Source organism: Ornithorhynchus anatinus, chromosome 13 (assembly GCF_004115215.2).
Source record: "Ornithorhynchus anatinus isolate Pmale09 chromosome 13, mOrnAna1.pri.v4, whole genome shotgun sequence".
In the NCBI taxonomy this organism is placed as follows: Eukaryota; Metazoa; Chordata; class Mammalia; order Monotremata; family Ornithorhynchidae; genus Ornithorhynchus; species Ornithorhynchus anatinus.
Window position 1 is genome coordinate 19,936,022 of NC_041740.1, and position 17,370 is coordinate 19,953,391.

The 17,370-nt window shown below is 48.3% G+C and overlaps 1 protein-coding gene across 8 annotated transcripts in view; it reads right to left on the minus strand.

The window, feature by feature from the left end:
- The window catches only part of ARL5B (ADP ribosylation factor like GTPase 5B), a 58,449-nt gene that overhangs the window by 34,248 nt on the left and 6,831 nt on the right, over positions 1-17,370 (minus strand). For 5 of the 8 annotated variants that reach the window (XM_029077621.2, XM_039913869.1, XM_007673148.3 and 2 more), the window contains exons 2-5: positions 13,545-13,605; positions 11,939-12,086; positions 10,820-10,903; positions 8,588-8,739 (exon numbers count right to left, since the gene is read on the minus strand). In XM_029077621.2, coding sequence (XP_028933454.1) covers positions 8,588-8,739; positions 10,820-10,903; positions 11,939-12,086; positions 13,545-13,605 — 445 coding nt within the window. Of the gene's footprint in view, positions 1-27; positions 106-6,650; positions 6,921-8,587; positions 8,740-10,819; positions 10,904-11,938; positions 12,087-13,544; positions 13,606-17,370 lie in introns of those variants that run through there. The other 3 variants (XM_039913868.1, XM_039913867.1, XM_001510948.4) reach the window with 2 other exon arrangements.

Genomic DNA, 17,370 nt, shown 5'->3' on the forward strand with positions numbered 1-17,370 from the left:
GGAACTATCCCACGGCAGATATCTTACCAGGATTTCTTTCCTTCCCCGTCTGCGGCTTCCTTCACCACGCTTACAACTCGAATTTTGAGAGCGGGCCCAGTTTGCCTAGAGAATGACAATGGTTTGCTTGGTGGGCGATGACTAAAAAAACCGAGTCTGGCAGCCAAACAAAAGGGGTTTGACATTCTGAGTCCCAAAGTATGCGGTAGTGAAGAGAGCCTCTCCGTCACTCTTCAAAGCACCATTTGCTTAGGTTTACGGTCGAGGGGCGCCAATCCATGAATCGAACTGCGCTATTCCCACCAGGACGGGAACAAACGTGATAGCCATCTGCTCTCATCCAGGGGGAGAGAGTAGTTCTTTTCAGAGACCCAGTCTCCCTGGAATAGAACGGGGGCTAAGCTGGTACGTTGGCACCAAAATCAACCGTCAGTTTGCTTCACCAACAAAATGAAAATAGCAGCAGTCGCTTATCTGTTAGCCAACCGATAAGAGCCCGCCCAGTCACCGACCCGTCACTGCATAGTCTGCTCCGAGAGAATCAATGAAAGGCTACAAATTCCCTGAATCTCGGAAGGGTTTGGGAAGAGGGGACCGATTGGCGCTCCTTTTGGAAAAAGACGAAGAAACGCCGAACGGGACGTCTGGCAGATGACGGTAATAACGACGTGGTATTTGTTAAGCGCTTACTACGTGCCAGGCACTGCACCGGGGTGGATCCATGTAAATCACGTCGGACACAGTCCAAACCACCCTCCCCAGACAACCCTTATTGTTCTACTTTACTCTCCCAAGTGCTTAGTTCAGTGTGCTGCACACCGTAAGCGCTCGATAAATACGACTGACCGGCGTTGGGTGGGAAAGATGATAGCTGAGGTCGACGTCCCTGTAGTACCCAGACCCACGGCCGTTAAGAACAAAAGAGCTCTCCCTCCAGTTTAGGTTGGTAAAATTATAGGGTGAAAAATACAACACAGAAGCAAATCCACAGGACGCCTTCCCCACGCATACGCTCCAACACACAGCCATTAACTCCTGGAATCTGAATAAAATATCTTTAGGTAACAAATGAGGTAAATAATCCCCCTTGCAAATCTGCGCGAGAAGTGAAAATGCATGCAGCTTCCATTCTCCCCAGCTGCCATGGACTACTTTCCTTCTCTGTTTCCAGGAGGTGTGTGAAGGTTTTTTTATTGGTGTGCGTTGATCGCTGTTCGAGGTCTTGGTACAGATGATTGTGTCTGGCTGTGTTGATCTGGCTGGCTGCCTTATTGCCCGAGGATTGTTGATGTTTGCGTAGAAGTGTTAGGGTTCCTAAATCTGGCGCTTCCCAGCTTGGAGCTGACGTCCTAAGTGACAGGAATTCACTACTTCCCTTTCATTTGACGATCCTTCGAGAGCGGAAACGATTGTCACTAAAGATCAATCAACTGTGTATACTGAGTGTTTACCGTGTGCACTGTATTAAGCGTTTGGGAGAGTCCCAGACAACAGAGTTAGTAGGCACGTTCCCTGCCCACAGCGAGCTTACGGTCTAGAGGATTTCTAACCCTCCTTGCTGCTCTTTTCCTCCGTCTGCTCTCACGTTTCCAGCTCGGCTTTTCTGCGCCAAACATCTCCATAATCATGCCCGCTAACCCGTTTAACCCCGATGCTCCAGGCGGTGCCTGATTTGAGCTGTCCTCGGTGAGGTTTCTGCGGCTGTTCGGCCCAGCCTTACTCAAGTGAATCACCGGCTCCCGAACGTGGCCTTTAGTGACTCGCTGTCATTTTGGGGCTCTGGAATGCAGACTTCATAATACTGAGCAGGTGGGGATAAGGGATTGGGCCTAGAGGAAAGAGCACGGGTCTGTGACTCAAAGGACGTGGGTTCTAATCCTGGCTCTGCCACGTCTGCTATGTGATCTTGGGCAAGTTCTCTTCTCTGTGCCTTAGTTACCTCATCTGTAAAACGGGGATTAAGACTGCGAGCCCCATGTGGGACACGGACTGTATCCAACCCGATTAGCTTGTATCTACCCCAGCATTTAGTACAGTGCCTGACACATGGCCAGGACTTATGAAATACCTTGGAAAAAAAGCAAACAAAAAATGAGTTTACAGTCTCGAGTATATGATGATTACCTAATAGTCAAAGGCTAGGGAGCTTAATGCTTGACCACGTCATGCGTGCTTCAGCAGGTCCTCAGACTGAGGTGCTGTGGGATGGTTAATGGAAAACATCGCTATGTTAAAACTGATTTTTACCAAGAAAAGGCCATCCCTCCGTCCAGGGGGAATTCAACGGCGGGGCAAGATCAGAGGAGGAGGTAGGGTTGGGTGTTTCATCGTTCTCATACTCCTCTCGTGCTTTGATGGGTCTCTCGCCATTCCTTGAGAACCATTTCCCCCGAGCAACGGTTTCAGAAAGAGTTCACTCGACCGAATTAAAAAGACCCCAAAACCAAGATAAAAGTCTCTGCTTCCACTCACTTTCCGGCCACCAGAGTGTGAGCCGGCTGAAAACTCTCTGCCTTCGGCGCTCCCTGATCAGCCTTGTCATCTTCCTGGAAACAGGGAATAAAACCAACGTTCGGCCAACCGCTCAGTACCAGAAACCACGAAACAGGTCGACTCACCACAAGGATCAGGGCCTTCGGGGGAATCACCGGTGGTCTTTTGGGGCCACGGAGCGTGTGGCCACTCTGGCTAACCAAAACCAAACCAAACAGGCCTGGGGGTTTGGAACTAGGAGGCTCGCTGGGAATGTAGGCAGTTTCCAGCACTTGTGTTCTGGCCCCTTACCTCATTCCCAGAATTAGCAGGGGTTTTAATTCGACCTCTGTCCCTTATGTTCTCCAGCACAGGGGAAAGGAAGGGGCCACGACCCTTGTTCCAAGCTGCTGTGAGATGCGCTAGGCTGCTGAAGCAGGTCACGACTTTCATTTGGCTAGCCTACATTTCAGAGTCTAGAAAAACCGGGGCTTCTCACCGTTCCACTACGGAAGTGAACTGTGACTATGGTTCACCGTTCACGGTAAATAACAGTATTTATTGAGCACCTGTGGGAAGGGCACCATCCTGAGTATTGGGAAGAAAATAGAAAAAAAAAATACAAGAATGAAAATTAACCACGGTCTCTGGCCCTCGAGGGGCTCTAAAAATATGAAGGAAAGGGCCTATGGCGAATACATACAAAAGGTTAAATGATAATAAGCAAGCCAAAAAGACAAGGGCAAGAATAAATACTTTAGGAGCTCCAGAAGGTTGGGCTAAAGGGGAAGTTCTTGCTCATCAGTTTAGAGTCCAACAGTCGCGCACAATGGCCGCTGACCCTCCTCCCCACCCACCATTCGGCTGAAGACTCGAATCCACTTCCTCCTTGCCCTGCCGCAGTGCCACCCACCCTAACCCCTGACCTCTGACCCTAACCCCTGACTACAGACAACTGAGACTTATCTAGAGCAACTGGAGCTGTTCCCTCGTCTCTTCCAACAACCAGACTGCTCGGAAGAGGGTGAATAGAGATTCGGCCGTGAAGCAACGCGGCCAGGTAGAAAGAGCCCGGGCGTCGGAGGACCTGCATTCTAATTCTGGCTCCACCACCTGCCTGGCTGTGGGACCTTGGGCAAGTCGCTTCGCTTCCCTGTGCCTCAGTTCCTTCATCTGCAAAACGGGGATTAAGACACTGAGTCCCACGCAGGGCAGGAACTATGTCCAAACTGATTAGCTTGTATTTACCCCAGGGCTTAGTACGGTGCCTGGTATAAAGTCAGCACTTAATACCACTAAAACAAACAAACAAAAATAAAAGAAAAAGGCAAGATCCGCTTCTCTGCAGTTCCAAATGCAGAGTGCCAGATAATGACTCTCAGAGATCCACGGGCAGGCCTAAAGCAGATTTAGCCTCTTCAGAAGACAATATGAATAATTAAAAACAAAAACCAAAACCATAGGGTTGCACTGGCATGGTTTTCCACAGAGCATTCAAATTAAAAGTTCAAAGAAAAGAGTCCTGAAACCCACTTTTAAATCTTCTGGCCCAAATTCTGGAAAGAGTCAACCAATCGGGAGTACAAACTGAGCCCCCATTCTGTGCAGAACGCTGAACTAGACGCTTGAGAGAGCTAGTAGATGCAGCTACAGGATGTAGCCTTGTGGAAGCAACACATCGGGCCATTCGAACATCTGCTAGATCGGTACACTTTCACGAAAACGAACAGACAATAAAACTTCAAAGATAACTTTTTTTGGTAATGGGGGTGCCGGGGAAGGGAGAGGAAAGGTGAGACTGTCTCCTTCCCTACTGAACAGATTGTCTCCAGGCTGTGTGCGGGGACAAAGGAATCCTGCAAAAGAACAATAGGAAGCAGAAAGACACGGGGCAGAGGGACAGAAATAGTTCTTCTGGGCATAAACAAACAGGAAGGCCATGACTTAAAGAAAATCATCACGTATTCTTAGAGGATCTGCCACCTGATGATGAAGGGGCTAGGATGAATGGAGAGTACTGGTATACTTGTCATTTGCTTAAAACATTCATTCGATTTCCATATTAATCAAGGCACTCTACAATTATGAACATACATTTTTCATGAGCCAGTGGCTCATATTCAAAGTTGCCATAAGATAAAATAGCTTGGGGGAGGGGGGAGTATACCTCAGTGTCGGATCTCCAGGTGAGGGAGTATCCTCTGGGGAGTAAAGGATGAACGGTTTTTTCAGATTGGTTTTGTGGCTGATGATATTGAAATTAATATGCAAAATACGTGAGCGAGGTGACGTCCCGACTCTCGTCACTGAATTTTTTTTTTTTACACACAAAGGTTTACTGTGAATCTTCAACCCCAGGCTAAAATGAAACCAGATCTCCAGGCTTCAACTAGAGCAAGCATTGTCTTTCTCAAACATGACGTGGAACATAAATGCAGATGGAGAAGATTCCAGTCTACAAGGGTAGTCTAGTTTGCCAAAATACAATCAACTATTTAAAACGTTTTACCAGATCGCTGTTAATATAAAAAGGAGCCTAGTGTCGGACAGATGATACTTCAAATGCAGACTTCAAAGGAGATTAGGTAAAACCATCTGTCAGCCAGAAAGATTTCAACTTTTCGGTTCAGAATAAATGAAGGAGCCCCGAAGGCTTTCATTTTAGAAAAGGCTAACGGCTCCCCTCCGCCAGGCATACAGATTCACTGACGGTAAAATTGTCTAACCGAGGTAGAAAATAACCTCGGGCAAGATGTGCTTTTGCTGAAATGGTGTTTTTACAGACTTCCTTCACCCCATAAGCATGCAGAACAATTTAGACGTGTCTCGCTCTTTCTTGACGATCCAATAGGCTAGAAAAATCTTATCTCCTCTACTTAGGACAGAATCCTTAGGAAAAGGAGCTCCAAAGTTTAAAAGGCCAATTCCTGATGGAAACCGAAGCCGTTTTTCGATTCTGGTGGACGCGGCCTCCGAAGGGAAACCGATGCCGTGGAGCTTCATCGAGCCCGTACCTAAATAAAACCGTGTCCTTGCTAAATAATAAAACCGAAACATCGACTCAAATTTACAAAGAATATGGTTTTCAAATAAAAGGCTGTCATTAAGTAACAATTTCCGTCATCTGATGGAATCAATACTGTCTCCCATTTTTGAACCAAATAAAAACGAATACTGTCGCAAATGCCTCGTGCAGCTCTTCCGATCCCATCCCTTCTAGCCTACTTTGCGGTCTGAATTGACCCATCTTAGTAATAAGGGGCTTTTGTCTCTCCTTTATGGTACTGCAAAATGTTTTTGTCGCAATTCCCAAAGAGGTAAAGGTTTCCTGGAAACTCTTCATGCATGATTCTCTTCGCCGAACGAAACATCGGACGGGGCAGTCATCTTTTCGATCGAAGACGCTCTCTCGAAACACATTTCAAATGAAGACGGACCTCGTTCTCTCCTCCACATTCCACCCAAGAACACTGGGCTTGGTGGGTGGTCCCTACTGAACCGTTTCTAAAGGGGACCGTTCTGAGTTTATGGTTGGTCCAAGCGGTCGCTTCCGAGAGACGTCTTTGGTGGATTGGTTTTCTTCCAGTGCCACCCCTGAGCCTGTGCTTTTTCCAAACTCCGCCCCTGAATCTGCCTGGCCAGATCACATGGCATTTGAATTCCGATGCCCCCTAGCCTGACTCCCTTGGGACTCTCATTTAGAGGAATGCAAAGGGGCTTCTCCCACTTCGGTGTTTTACGAATGCACTTGAGCATTTCATTTGCCCCACGAGTCGCAAAGTTCCAGAACGTACAATGCCACGATAAAGCGAAGGCAACCCGACACCGAGATAAACACCTTTAAGCCCTCCAAGCAGACCGGGAATTCAATTCTTCCAAAAACTGCATCAGTCGGCACCCTTAGCCTCCCCACTCCCACGATACCTTCCACGGGCAACAGACAGGCTGAGGAAAGAAGTAGGCATCCAGATCTGGAAACCTCCGGAAGCAGCAGCTGGTGGTCCTCAGTCCCTGATCCACGCCTCAAAGAAAACCGAAGGCCTGGGGTCTCTGTCGATTCCCTCTTTGCAACGTTATAAAAAAACCCCCAGGAAACATCATGACAAACGTTCCTCGGAAGGCAACAGCTACGAGAAGCAGACTACGTATGTGGCCAGGAGAGCTTCGTTGCCAAAACAAGATAGGTTCATCCAACTGAGGATGAATACGCTTTAAAAAAAAAAAAGTTTCGAAAAAATCTTTGACGTTCCGGTTTGGCTGCACTTGATTCAAGTGTCGCTCGTAGAGGTTTGAGTTGTTATAAATAAAAACGTGCGCCCGCTGTCCTTGCAGCCAGAGATTTCAGGGAAATGTCCACTGTCACAGAATAAATAGGAGCAGTCATTCTTTGACCCAGAGGTTATCTCACATCAATCCGGGAAGCCATCCACTCCAGACCCTGGCATAAACTGAAACGGGGAAGAATAAATAAATAAAAAAGGATGCCACAGCTTGCCAAAAAGCAAAAACCTCCGGCCCTCAGCGGCCCCCTGGGAGTTTCAACACCTCAATTTTCTGGGCTCTCCGATAGAGCTTGGGAGTTTTATTATTCAGCGGGTTTAAGCTCAGAAAGAAACAAAACCTGGAAAGCTCATCTGGAGTTTGTTACACATTGGATGAAGGAAAATAACGTTACTTTTGGCCCTTATTCTCAGCACCTAAGCTTGGTGCCTCTCCGCCCACTCTGGAGAGTGATTTGGGGGGGTCAGGGGACGACGCAGAAGAGGATAAGCTCGTACTCGAGGGCTGAAGACGGTATCACCGCTTTCCCAAGTGCTAGACCCACGCTGGGCAGCAGCGGCACGGGAGTGAGTCGAGGGCGGAGATTCGAGTTTACTGCGCGCAAGGCGGCAACGGTAAACCGCTTCTGGATTTTGACCGAGAAAACTCTACGGACACATTTCCTAACGATTGCAGATGGAGAGCGGGGCGTTCTGGGAGAGATGTGTCCGCGGCGTGGCTACGGGTCGGAAACGACTCGACGGCACAGGACCAGAGGACAGTTGACTGAAGGGACGAAAGACTCAGGGTGCTGGTCGACCTATCTTACCCCACGGTACTACACAGATTGAGAAAACACATCGACACCCTCTTACCGGAATCACGCCATCCTCCCCAGCTACTTTTGAGAATGGCACCACCAGGGTTGGGGGTCTGATAACCTATGTGCAGGGCACTGTATTAAGCGCTGGGACAGACGGGCGATAACCCCACCAGACCATCCATCTCCCCACTTTCAAAGTCTTATTAGAAGCACAACTCCTCCAAGAGGACTCCCCCTCAACTAAGCCTTTGTATTTTCTCTTCCCCCACTCCCCTCTGCATTGTCCTTGCCCTTAGATCTGTACCCTTTATTCACCCCATCCTCAGCCCCGCAGCACTGAGGTTCAGATCCGTGATTTATGTATTTATATTCACGCCTGGCTCCCCAACAAGACCGCACGTTTCTTGCGGGCAGGGGACGTGTCTATCAACTATGTCATACTGTGGTCTCCCCACCGCTTAGTATGTGGTAAGTGCTCCATCGACACCACTGACTGACTGACGGATTAATCTATCGGGCTTACGGCCCGTGGACCTCCAGAACCTCACGCCCAGAGGACCGGAGGAGTTGTTAGAAGGGAAACTCGCTCTGCTCGGGACTCCCTCCTCCCCACAGGGAAGGTTAACTGGATAAGTTTACCTGGGGTGCTTCCACTGGAGCACAGCCTATCAGAGGAGAAGAAGGGGCACTGGGGAGGAGCCCCCTTGGTCATTTGGGATCAGGAGGTTTGGAGCGGTGAGCCAGTAAGGGCAGATCACAGGAGCCGGGTTCTCCGCGGTGGGGTTCAGAGGTGAGGACCCCAGAGGAGAGAGGCTCCTGCCACAGGATTGGGGAAGGTGGGGGGAAATGAGTGTGAGGATCCAGCTGTCCCGTCCCCCAGAGACCTGGAATTTGTCTCCACAGATACTCCCGAGACCCTGGATGAACGGAAAGCCTAGGCCCCAGGGTCCCGGGCTCTGTATCGGGATCCAGTCGAGGAAGAACGTGCGGCTGCAAGTTTAAAGGAAGTTTCCACGCACGATGGCGACTTACCCTTCTCCTGTTAGCGCGCAGCACGACTGAATGTGCCACGGGTGGTCCTTTATTGAACTCAGGGTGAGGGACTTGGAGATCTCGGCCGCCGACATGCACCCCTTCATGTCCTGCTTATTTGCGAAGATGAGCACGGCGGCCTTCCGTAAATCCTGCGGGCAAAACCAAGAGCCCTCAGTCATCACCAACTACGACACCGTAGTGGGACTCTGCTAACCTCACTCTAGCTCGAGCGATTGTGCAATCACCTGCAATTGTTTAAGGTATTATAAAATACTTATGGCATTTATTAAGCGCTTACGATGCGCTAGGCACCATACTAAGCGCTGGAGTGCATACATGTAAATAGGGTTGGACACAGTCCCTGTCCCATGTGGGGTTCACAGTCTCAAGCCCCACTTTACAGAGGAGGTAACTGAGGCCCAAAGAGAAGCGACTTGCCCAAGGTCACACAGAGAAGTGGCGGAGCCGGGATCAGAACCCGTGACCTCCTAACTCCCAGGCACGTGCTCTATCCACTATGCCATGCTGCCTCTCAAATGATGATGATAAAAATAATAATAAAAGTAATGGAATTTGTTAAGCGCTAACTACATGCCAACCACTGTACTATGTGCTGAGGTAGATACAGGATAATCAGGTCCCACGAAGGGCTTCTAAAGTAGGAGACAGAACAGGTATTGAAACTCCATTTGGCAGAGAAGTTAAATGACTTGCCAAGGTCACAGAGCAGTTGGTGGCAGAGCCAGAGTTAAAACCCAAGGCCCCAACTCCCAGGCCTGTGCTTGTTCCACTAGGACGTGTTACTTCCCAAATAAAACTCTACCAAGCGGCTTCGGCACGATGATTCGTGGGAACGAATATGGATTTCCCTTCTTTTAATGGTATTTAAGTGATTACTATGTGCCAGGCACTCTAAGAGCTGGAGGAGATACAAGCTAATCGGATTGGACAGAGTCCCTGTCCCACGTAGGGCTCAAAGTCTAAATCCCCATTTTTACAGATGAGGGAACTGAGGCACAGAGAAGTGACTTGCCCCAGGTCATACAACGGACAAGTGGCGGAGCCGGGATGAGACGCCGGGTCCTTCCGAAACCCAGGCCCTATCCACTGGACCACACTTCTTCTTTGTCCTTTCTTTCCCTCAAGGTAGTCTATCAGCCCAAGGCGAACACTAAACAGATCAAGGATAAGGCCGGCTTAGATGACAGACAAGGATTCTAATCCAATTTCGAAAGAGGCCACCCATTTCTTCTAGCTATTATGGGATTCAGTTTATAATGCTCCACCTCCTACACCAGATTATATGCCAGTACTAAGCACGGGCATGATCTTTTGTTCAAGCCCAAATTAGAGAAAAGTGGTAGTGAATGGAAAACCACGGAGAGGTGTGGAATTTTCCAGTAGATCTGGCTGTGGCAACTACTTAACTTGGCACAGTGACCCTAGCAGAGAAGCAGTGGTTACAGCCCGAGCCTGGGAGACAGAGAAGGACCTGGGTTCTAATCCTGGCTTTGATCCCCAAACAGAAAGAGTCGGTTGTAAAGTGTCACGCAGTAGAATCACTTCAGTTTACGACTTTGAAACAGATCTCCAAATAATCCCATTCCTTCCTACATTATGTGAAGATTGCAATTCTCTCGTCAATCTACTTTTGGTGATGGTTTTAATAATGTTGGTATTTGTTACGTGCTTACTATGTGCAGAGCACTGTTCTAAGCATTGGGTAGATACAGGGTAATCAGGTTGTCCCACGTGAGGCTCACAGCTAATCCCCATTTTACAGATGAGGGAATTGAGGCACAGAGAAGTGAAGTGACTTGCCCATAGTCACACAGCTGAGTGGCAGATCCGGGATTCAAACCCATGACCTCTGACTCCCAAGCCCAGGCTCTTTCCACTGAGCCACTCTGCTTCTCGGCTTTAAGCACTTACTATGTGTCAAGCACTGTTCTAAGCAGTGGGTAGACAAAAATCCAGCACATAGGTCTTTCGGATTAAAGCACAACGCCAACTTCCACCTCAACCATTAACGTTTAACAAAATAAAGCCACGGAAAACTTCTGGTTTGCTAGGGAAGGCTGCGAGCAACCAAGCATTCAGAGTTTCGGGGTGAGCCCGTTGTTGGGTAGGGATCGTCTCTATCGCCGAACTGTACTTTCGAAGCGCTTAGTACAGTGCTTTGCACACAGTAAGCGCTCAAAAAATATGATTGACCGAATTACGATTTACCTCGTGGGCCAGCATTCTGTATAGCTCTTCTCGTGTGATGGACAATCGCTCCCTGTCAATGCTGTCAACCACGAGAATGATGAACTAGGGAGAAATAAAAACAAACAAAACTGTTCAGGTGTCGAGTTGAACGAGATTTTTTTTTTTTTTTGGATCTGCCTCTGACCACTCTCTCTCACAAATTAAGGCAACACATTCATTTTTTCTTTTAAGTGAATAAAGGGAGAGGGTGTTTGGATGATTTCACCTCTCACATTTTTCACTGGCGAGGTCGGGCCGGGTTCCAGAATACGGTTGTTGACTGGCCGTGAGGTGATTCCAGGTTTGAATCAGTTTCAAACAGCACAAAGAGGCCCTGGTGTGGGCCGAGCAACCGTTGGAGGCAATCGCCCATTCTTCCTGTTCTTTGATGCCCGTGGCAACCCTCGGCTAAAATCCGCAGTTTGTCTCGATGTATTTTTTCCCATTCAAAAACATGGAATAATCGGGCGTCACTATCGTTCGCATTCTGCCAAACTTCCTTAACGTCAAATCCCTGAGCTCTGAAATCTTGCAGACGAGCAGCGGCGATTTGGGAAACTCAGTCTTGCTGATGCCTAGTTTGGTTTCTGGCAGCCCTGCCTATTTCACAGACACCCAACTTCAACCTACTAATCAAAGACCCCTTGCCGAAGCCGGAAGGTACCCTGGACAACCATTTCCCCTCGACATTAGGTCCATCCTGCTCTCGTCGCCGTGGAAGCGCGATTCCACAGTAGTCTTTCTAGTAAGCAGAAATAAAGCCAGTGGGTGTCGCTCAATTGCCAAAGGGAACTGCTTCCAGATCCAGACCTTGAACCGTCTGGAAGGGTTGGCTCTAGGATTCAGTTTCAGCTATCCCATCTGAATCGGATTCTTAATAAAAAAATCTCAGTGGGTCACACTATCTTTTCTTCTTCCTTGGAAAATAATACTCTCAACCTTCCAAAGTCTGACTATTCCATTTTACCACTGCACTTTTTTTTTTTTTTACTGCTTTACAATAGAAAGGAACAGAAATCTATCACGTTTTCCACACAACCCTGATGTCTAGCCGTGTCATATATGGGGACTCTTATTTTCTAGTCAGATGAAGCATACCTCCGTGTTGGAGTAATAGGTATTCCACGACGACCGCAATGATTCCTGCCCGCCGATATCCCACATGAGAAAATGAGTGTTTTTTACTACGATTTCTTCGACGTTGCTCCCTATTGTTGGAGACGTATGGACCACTTCGTTCATCAGGCTACGGAAAGAAAAACGTGACAAAGCCCCTTTCAAATCTTGAAAGACCTGGTGCCTGGGTCAAATCTCAAGTTTAATGATGATAATAGTAATAATAATAAATGGTATTTCTTAAGCGCTTACTATGTGCCAGGAACTGTACTAAGCCCTGAGGTGGATACAAGCAGAAAGTGTTGGACACAGTCCCCGTCCCACGTGAGACTCACAATCCCTATTTTCCAGATGAGGTAACTCAGGCCTAGAAAAGTGAAGAGACTTGCTCAAGGTCACACAGCAGACAAGTGGCGGAGCTAGGATCAGAACCCATGACCTTCTGACGTCGAGGCCAGTGCTCTAGGCACTTTGCCAGCCTGCTTCTTGCTTCCAAAGTGCACGATGAAGGAATGTCTATAATTGGGGTGAGATACTGTCATTACGTCTGATATATAAACCACAGTATTGGTGTTGTGTTGCTCAGGTTGCTGCTACTCACTGCTCACTTCATCACTGGAGGCAGTGGTACATGGAGCTTCTCCGGGTTTATTCATTCAATCGAATTTATTGAGCGCTTACTGGGTGCAGGGAACTGTACTAAGCATTGGGGTAGATACAAGTTAATCAAGTTGGACACAGTCCCTGTCCCATATGGGGCTCACACTCTTATCCCCACGTTTCAGATGAGGAAACTCAGCCCCAGAGAAGTGAAGCGACTTGCCCAAGGTCACACAGCAGACCCGTGACGGAGCCGGGGTTAGAACGCAGGTCCTTTCAGCTCCCAGGCCCGTGCCCTATCCACTAAGCCACACTGCTTCTCGTGTGGGTTCTCTTAGTTCCCATTGCTTAAGCAGCCCCATCCACAGACTCAGCTTGGAGTAAGTCTTCCCGGAGTCAAATCTGGATATAGGACAGTTTAAGCAGAGGAACTACTGAGAAGCAGTGTAGCCTAGTGAAGAGACCTCTAGGCTTGGCACCTACTAAGCGCTAATAATAAGCAGAGACGATCCCTGCCCGCAACCACCTTCTGGTCTACAGGAGGTCAGCTCAAAGTCTCTTACGCCTCCTTTAGTGCAGTCTTCTGTGACGGGTTTTTCGACAGTGCGCACGATCTTCTTCCCCGGTCGTGACGTCAGCCTCCTCCACATTAGCCATCCGGGCAAACGGGGCTTGTGAGACAACACAAAACTGCCCCGCCCCGCCCCACACCCACGGTGGAAGAGGCCTCGGTCAAAATCTTCACCTCTCACCGGTTTGTACCTTACCGCTCACGACTCGCTTGTTGCTAGACAACGACTGAGGAGCCTCAATTCCCGTGTGCTCATTCGCTTTGGTTTCCAGAAATGGGCAGTGGACAGACGTCGTCTTTTTAAATAACAACTAGAGCCCTTTCATTGGCTCTTTTCCCCTCCGAGTCCAGGTCCTCGGTTACTACTGCTTCATAAGCAAGAGATGATTATCATCCTAAAGGCATGGGGATACTTACAACTGATAGAGGATGGTGGTCTTCCCTGCATTATCCAAGCCCACGACGATCACTTTGTGTTCTGCAAGCGAAAAAAAAATGACTAAATATTAGTCTAGAATCAAAAATCCCCTGCATTCATTAATTCAATCGTATTCAATCCTACAGTAAACCAGATTTGAGAAAACAGTAGGATTGACTAATTATTTCTAGGCTGCTACAACCAAAAGGTTCCGCTGGTATTACACTGAGCTTCCTGTCTTGAGAGACAGCTCTGTTGCTTTATTAACCTCACCCCAGTTGAACCTCACCTAGCTGCTTTTCTTTGTCTTTTTAAGGGGTGACTTGGGGGAGGGAGGGGGAGAAATGGAACTCGATTCCCTTGGGATTCATAAGTTCATCTAAAACATTCCCATTTTCTTTACGGTATTCATTAAGCGCTTACTGTGAACCAGGCACTGAACTAAGAGCTAAGATGGACACAGGGCTATCGGGTTGGACACGGTCCCTATCCCGCAACGGGGCTCAGAGTCGTAATCCCCATTTTACAGATGAGGGAACTGAGGCATATAAAAGTAAAGTGACTTGTCCAAGGTCACACAGTGGACTAGTGGGGGAGCTGGGATTAAACCCTGGGCCTCTGACTCCCAGGCCGGTGCTCTCTCCACTAGACCACACTGCTTCTCACCACAGAGACGGCCTTTGATGGCCAGCTGCAACCTCATCACTATCGCATTATCTCCCGGGTAGTTAGTACGGGGCTCTGCACACAGGAAGCGCTCAAGAAAATACCACGGGTGGATCGACTGCTCAGGATACCCCAGGATAGCCTCTCCCTCGACAAAATGGTGCAACTCCTTCCTTCGAAGTCCTGCACGAAACAGGGAGAGTTGAGACATGCAGTTGATCTCAACCAACCTGTTTGCCTCCCCATCATTCATTTTCCAGCTCTATGCAAAATTAGTCCATGATGGGGATAATAATAACAATAATGATAATTGCGGTATTTGTTAAGCGCTGCTTAGAGAAGCAGCGTGACTCAGTGGAAAGAGCATGGGCTGGGGAGTCAGAGGTCATGAGTTCAAATCCCAGCTCTGCCGCTTGTCAGCTGTGTGATTTTGGGCAAGTCACTTAACTTCTCTGTGCCTCAGTTACCTCATCTGTAAAATGGACATTAAGACTGTGAGCCCCACGTGGGACCACCTGATCACCTTGTATCCTCCCCAGCGCTTAGAACAGTTCTTTTTTTACATAGTAAGTGCTTAACAAATGCCATCATCATTATTACTATGTGCCAGGCACTGTTCTAAGCACTGGGGTGGATATAAGCAAATTGGGTTGGACACAATCCCTGTCCCACCATTTTATAGATGATGTAGCTGAGGCCCAGAGAAAGGAAGTGACTTGCCCAAGGTCACACAGCAGAAAAGTGGCAGAGCCGGGATTAGGACCCAGGTCCTTCTGACTCCCGGGCCCGGGCTCTATCCCCTAGGCCACGCTGCTTCTTGACCCCGGACTCACACGACATACGTTTCTGAGATCCCGCCGACACAAGAGGACAAGAAGACCAAGGTCGTGAACCGGGAAGCTTGTGTGTTTGGAACGTGTGGGGAGGCAATGGAGATTTTCCAGGACGGAGGGGAAAACACGAGAGATAACTTGGGAAAACAAAATGTTCTCTTCTTATAAGCAAGGTCTCCTCTCCAGGGATGGCGCAATAATCGTCAACGGACGATAAACTAAGTAAAATGCCTAACAAATACCATCGACTGTAATGGCTGAGCACTTGAGTGTGGTACACTGAGAGAGGACACTGGAAGAAAAAGGGCAAATTCCTGCCTTCGGGGAGCTGACAATCTTATCCATCAATAATGCTTAATGAGCGCTTGGGAAAGTGCGCTGCGAGAGAGATGGTAGAGAGAATCCCTTCCCTCGAGGAGCTTTACATGTGTCAAGACAAACGGCAGCAAGTAAGCTCGCTCGCTTAAGTAACAGACATTCCCTGCCCACAACGAGCTCACAGGATAGAGGGGAGAGGATAGAAAGGGGGAAGGAGTTCCGGGCCGGAGGCAGAAGGTGGACAAGGGGTCGGCGGCGAGAGAGACAGCTCGAGGTACGGCGAGTAGGTTGGCGTGTGAGGAGCAAAGTGTGCAGGCTGGGTTGTAGGAAGAAATCAGAGGTGGTATTATTATTACTCTTACTAGTGGGAAATTTTTATTCATTGCTGTTCTATCAGCTGGCTTTTGGCATTTAGAATTCCAGGGATAGACAGGCAGGTCTCTAGGTTTGAATGGGATCCACCACTGATGAGCGTGAGGGTTTCTGAGAGAATCTCTTGTGCAGTGTGTTTGTAAATGTCCTTTGCCATTCGGAGAGAGTGCTGCTGGGCTCTGAAAAGTCATCCAGGGTACGGTCAAAAAGTACTAATAATAGTAACGATAAGGTTAAGTGCTAAGTACCATTCTAAGTGCTGGTGGAGATCATCCGGTTGCACTCAGTCCCCGTCCCACATAGGATTGACAGTCTAAATAGGAGGGAGAACAGGGGCTGACGTTCCACTTTACAGAAGAGAAAACTGAGGCCCAGGGAAGTGAAGTGACTGGCCGAAGGTCAAACGGCAGATACGTGGCGGAGCCGGGGTTAGAACCCAAATCCTCTGGCTCCCAGGCCTATACCCTTTCCACCAAAGCACGCCACTCCTCCAACAAGAAGTCGGGTGGTTTTGCAACAGTGGCGTGAGTTTGGGCAGCTTGGCCTAATGGATAGAGCCCGGGAGTGGGAATCAGAGGGACCTGGGTTCTAATCGCAGCTCTACCACTTGTCTGCTGTGTGACCTCTGGCAAGTCATTTCATTTCTCTGGGCCTCAAAAAGAAAAGACGCAGGGGAAAAAAAAAGATTCTCCTTTAAAGACTTGGAGTTTTCCCAAACCCAAGTAATTCCTGAACCCATGCCTCTCCTGTGAACAAAAAACAGAATGGCCACACTCGTGAACAATGGGCACAGAGGTTTGGGAACTGAAGAAATGATTGGAAAAGAAATTCCCGTATCCATTTAATAAAAACGATACCCACTGCCTTTGGGGGAGGAAATGTCCTCTCGATTTTTGGTTCTGCGAATACGATTAAAAGAAAAACATTCCTGTATTTTCCACTTCCGACAACTCTTCTTAAAACTCTATATCTTGGAACAGTTAAAAACATATGTTCACTCTACCAGCTGGCAGTTATTAATTAACTCCCCTGCAGAGGACATTTAGCAGCTCTTCAATGTGTTAATACTGCATAAATCACTTATTACAGTGATCACACTGATCTCGTCTATCTTGCCGACAATTCCTTGTCCATGTCCCCGCCCCCTTTCAAATCCCACAGACCACCGCTTCTCCCCATCTTCAAAGCCTTAGTAAAATCACTTCTCCTCCGAGAGGCCTTCCCTGACTCAGCTCTCACTTCCCCTGTCCTTTCTTCCTCCTTTCTGGGTCACCTATGCACCTGGGCCTGTTTTCCTTAAGCACTCCGATAGTCACCTCTCCCTCAGCCCCACAGCTCATGTACACCTCCGTCCCTAACTTTTTTTAACGTCAGTGTCTCCGTCTGGTCTGTGGGCGGGGATCACCTATACCTATTCTTTCGTATCTGTACTCTCCTGAGCACTTGGCACAATGTTCTGCCCACGGTAAGCGCTCAATAAATACCACTGATTGATTTCCACCAAAGGGCTATGGAAAGACAAATATATGCTGAAATGTATTTTTTTTAAGTAGGAGTCAAACTTTTGACGGACTAACGGACTGTTAAATATTACAAAGATAACACTTTCCGTGGCTGGTATCTTGGATTCAAGACA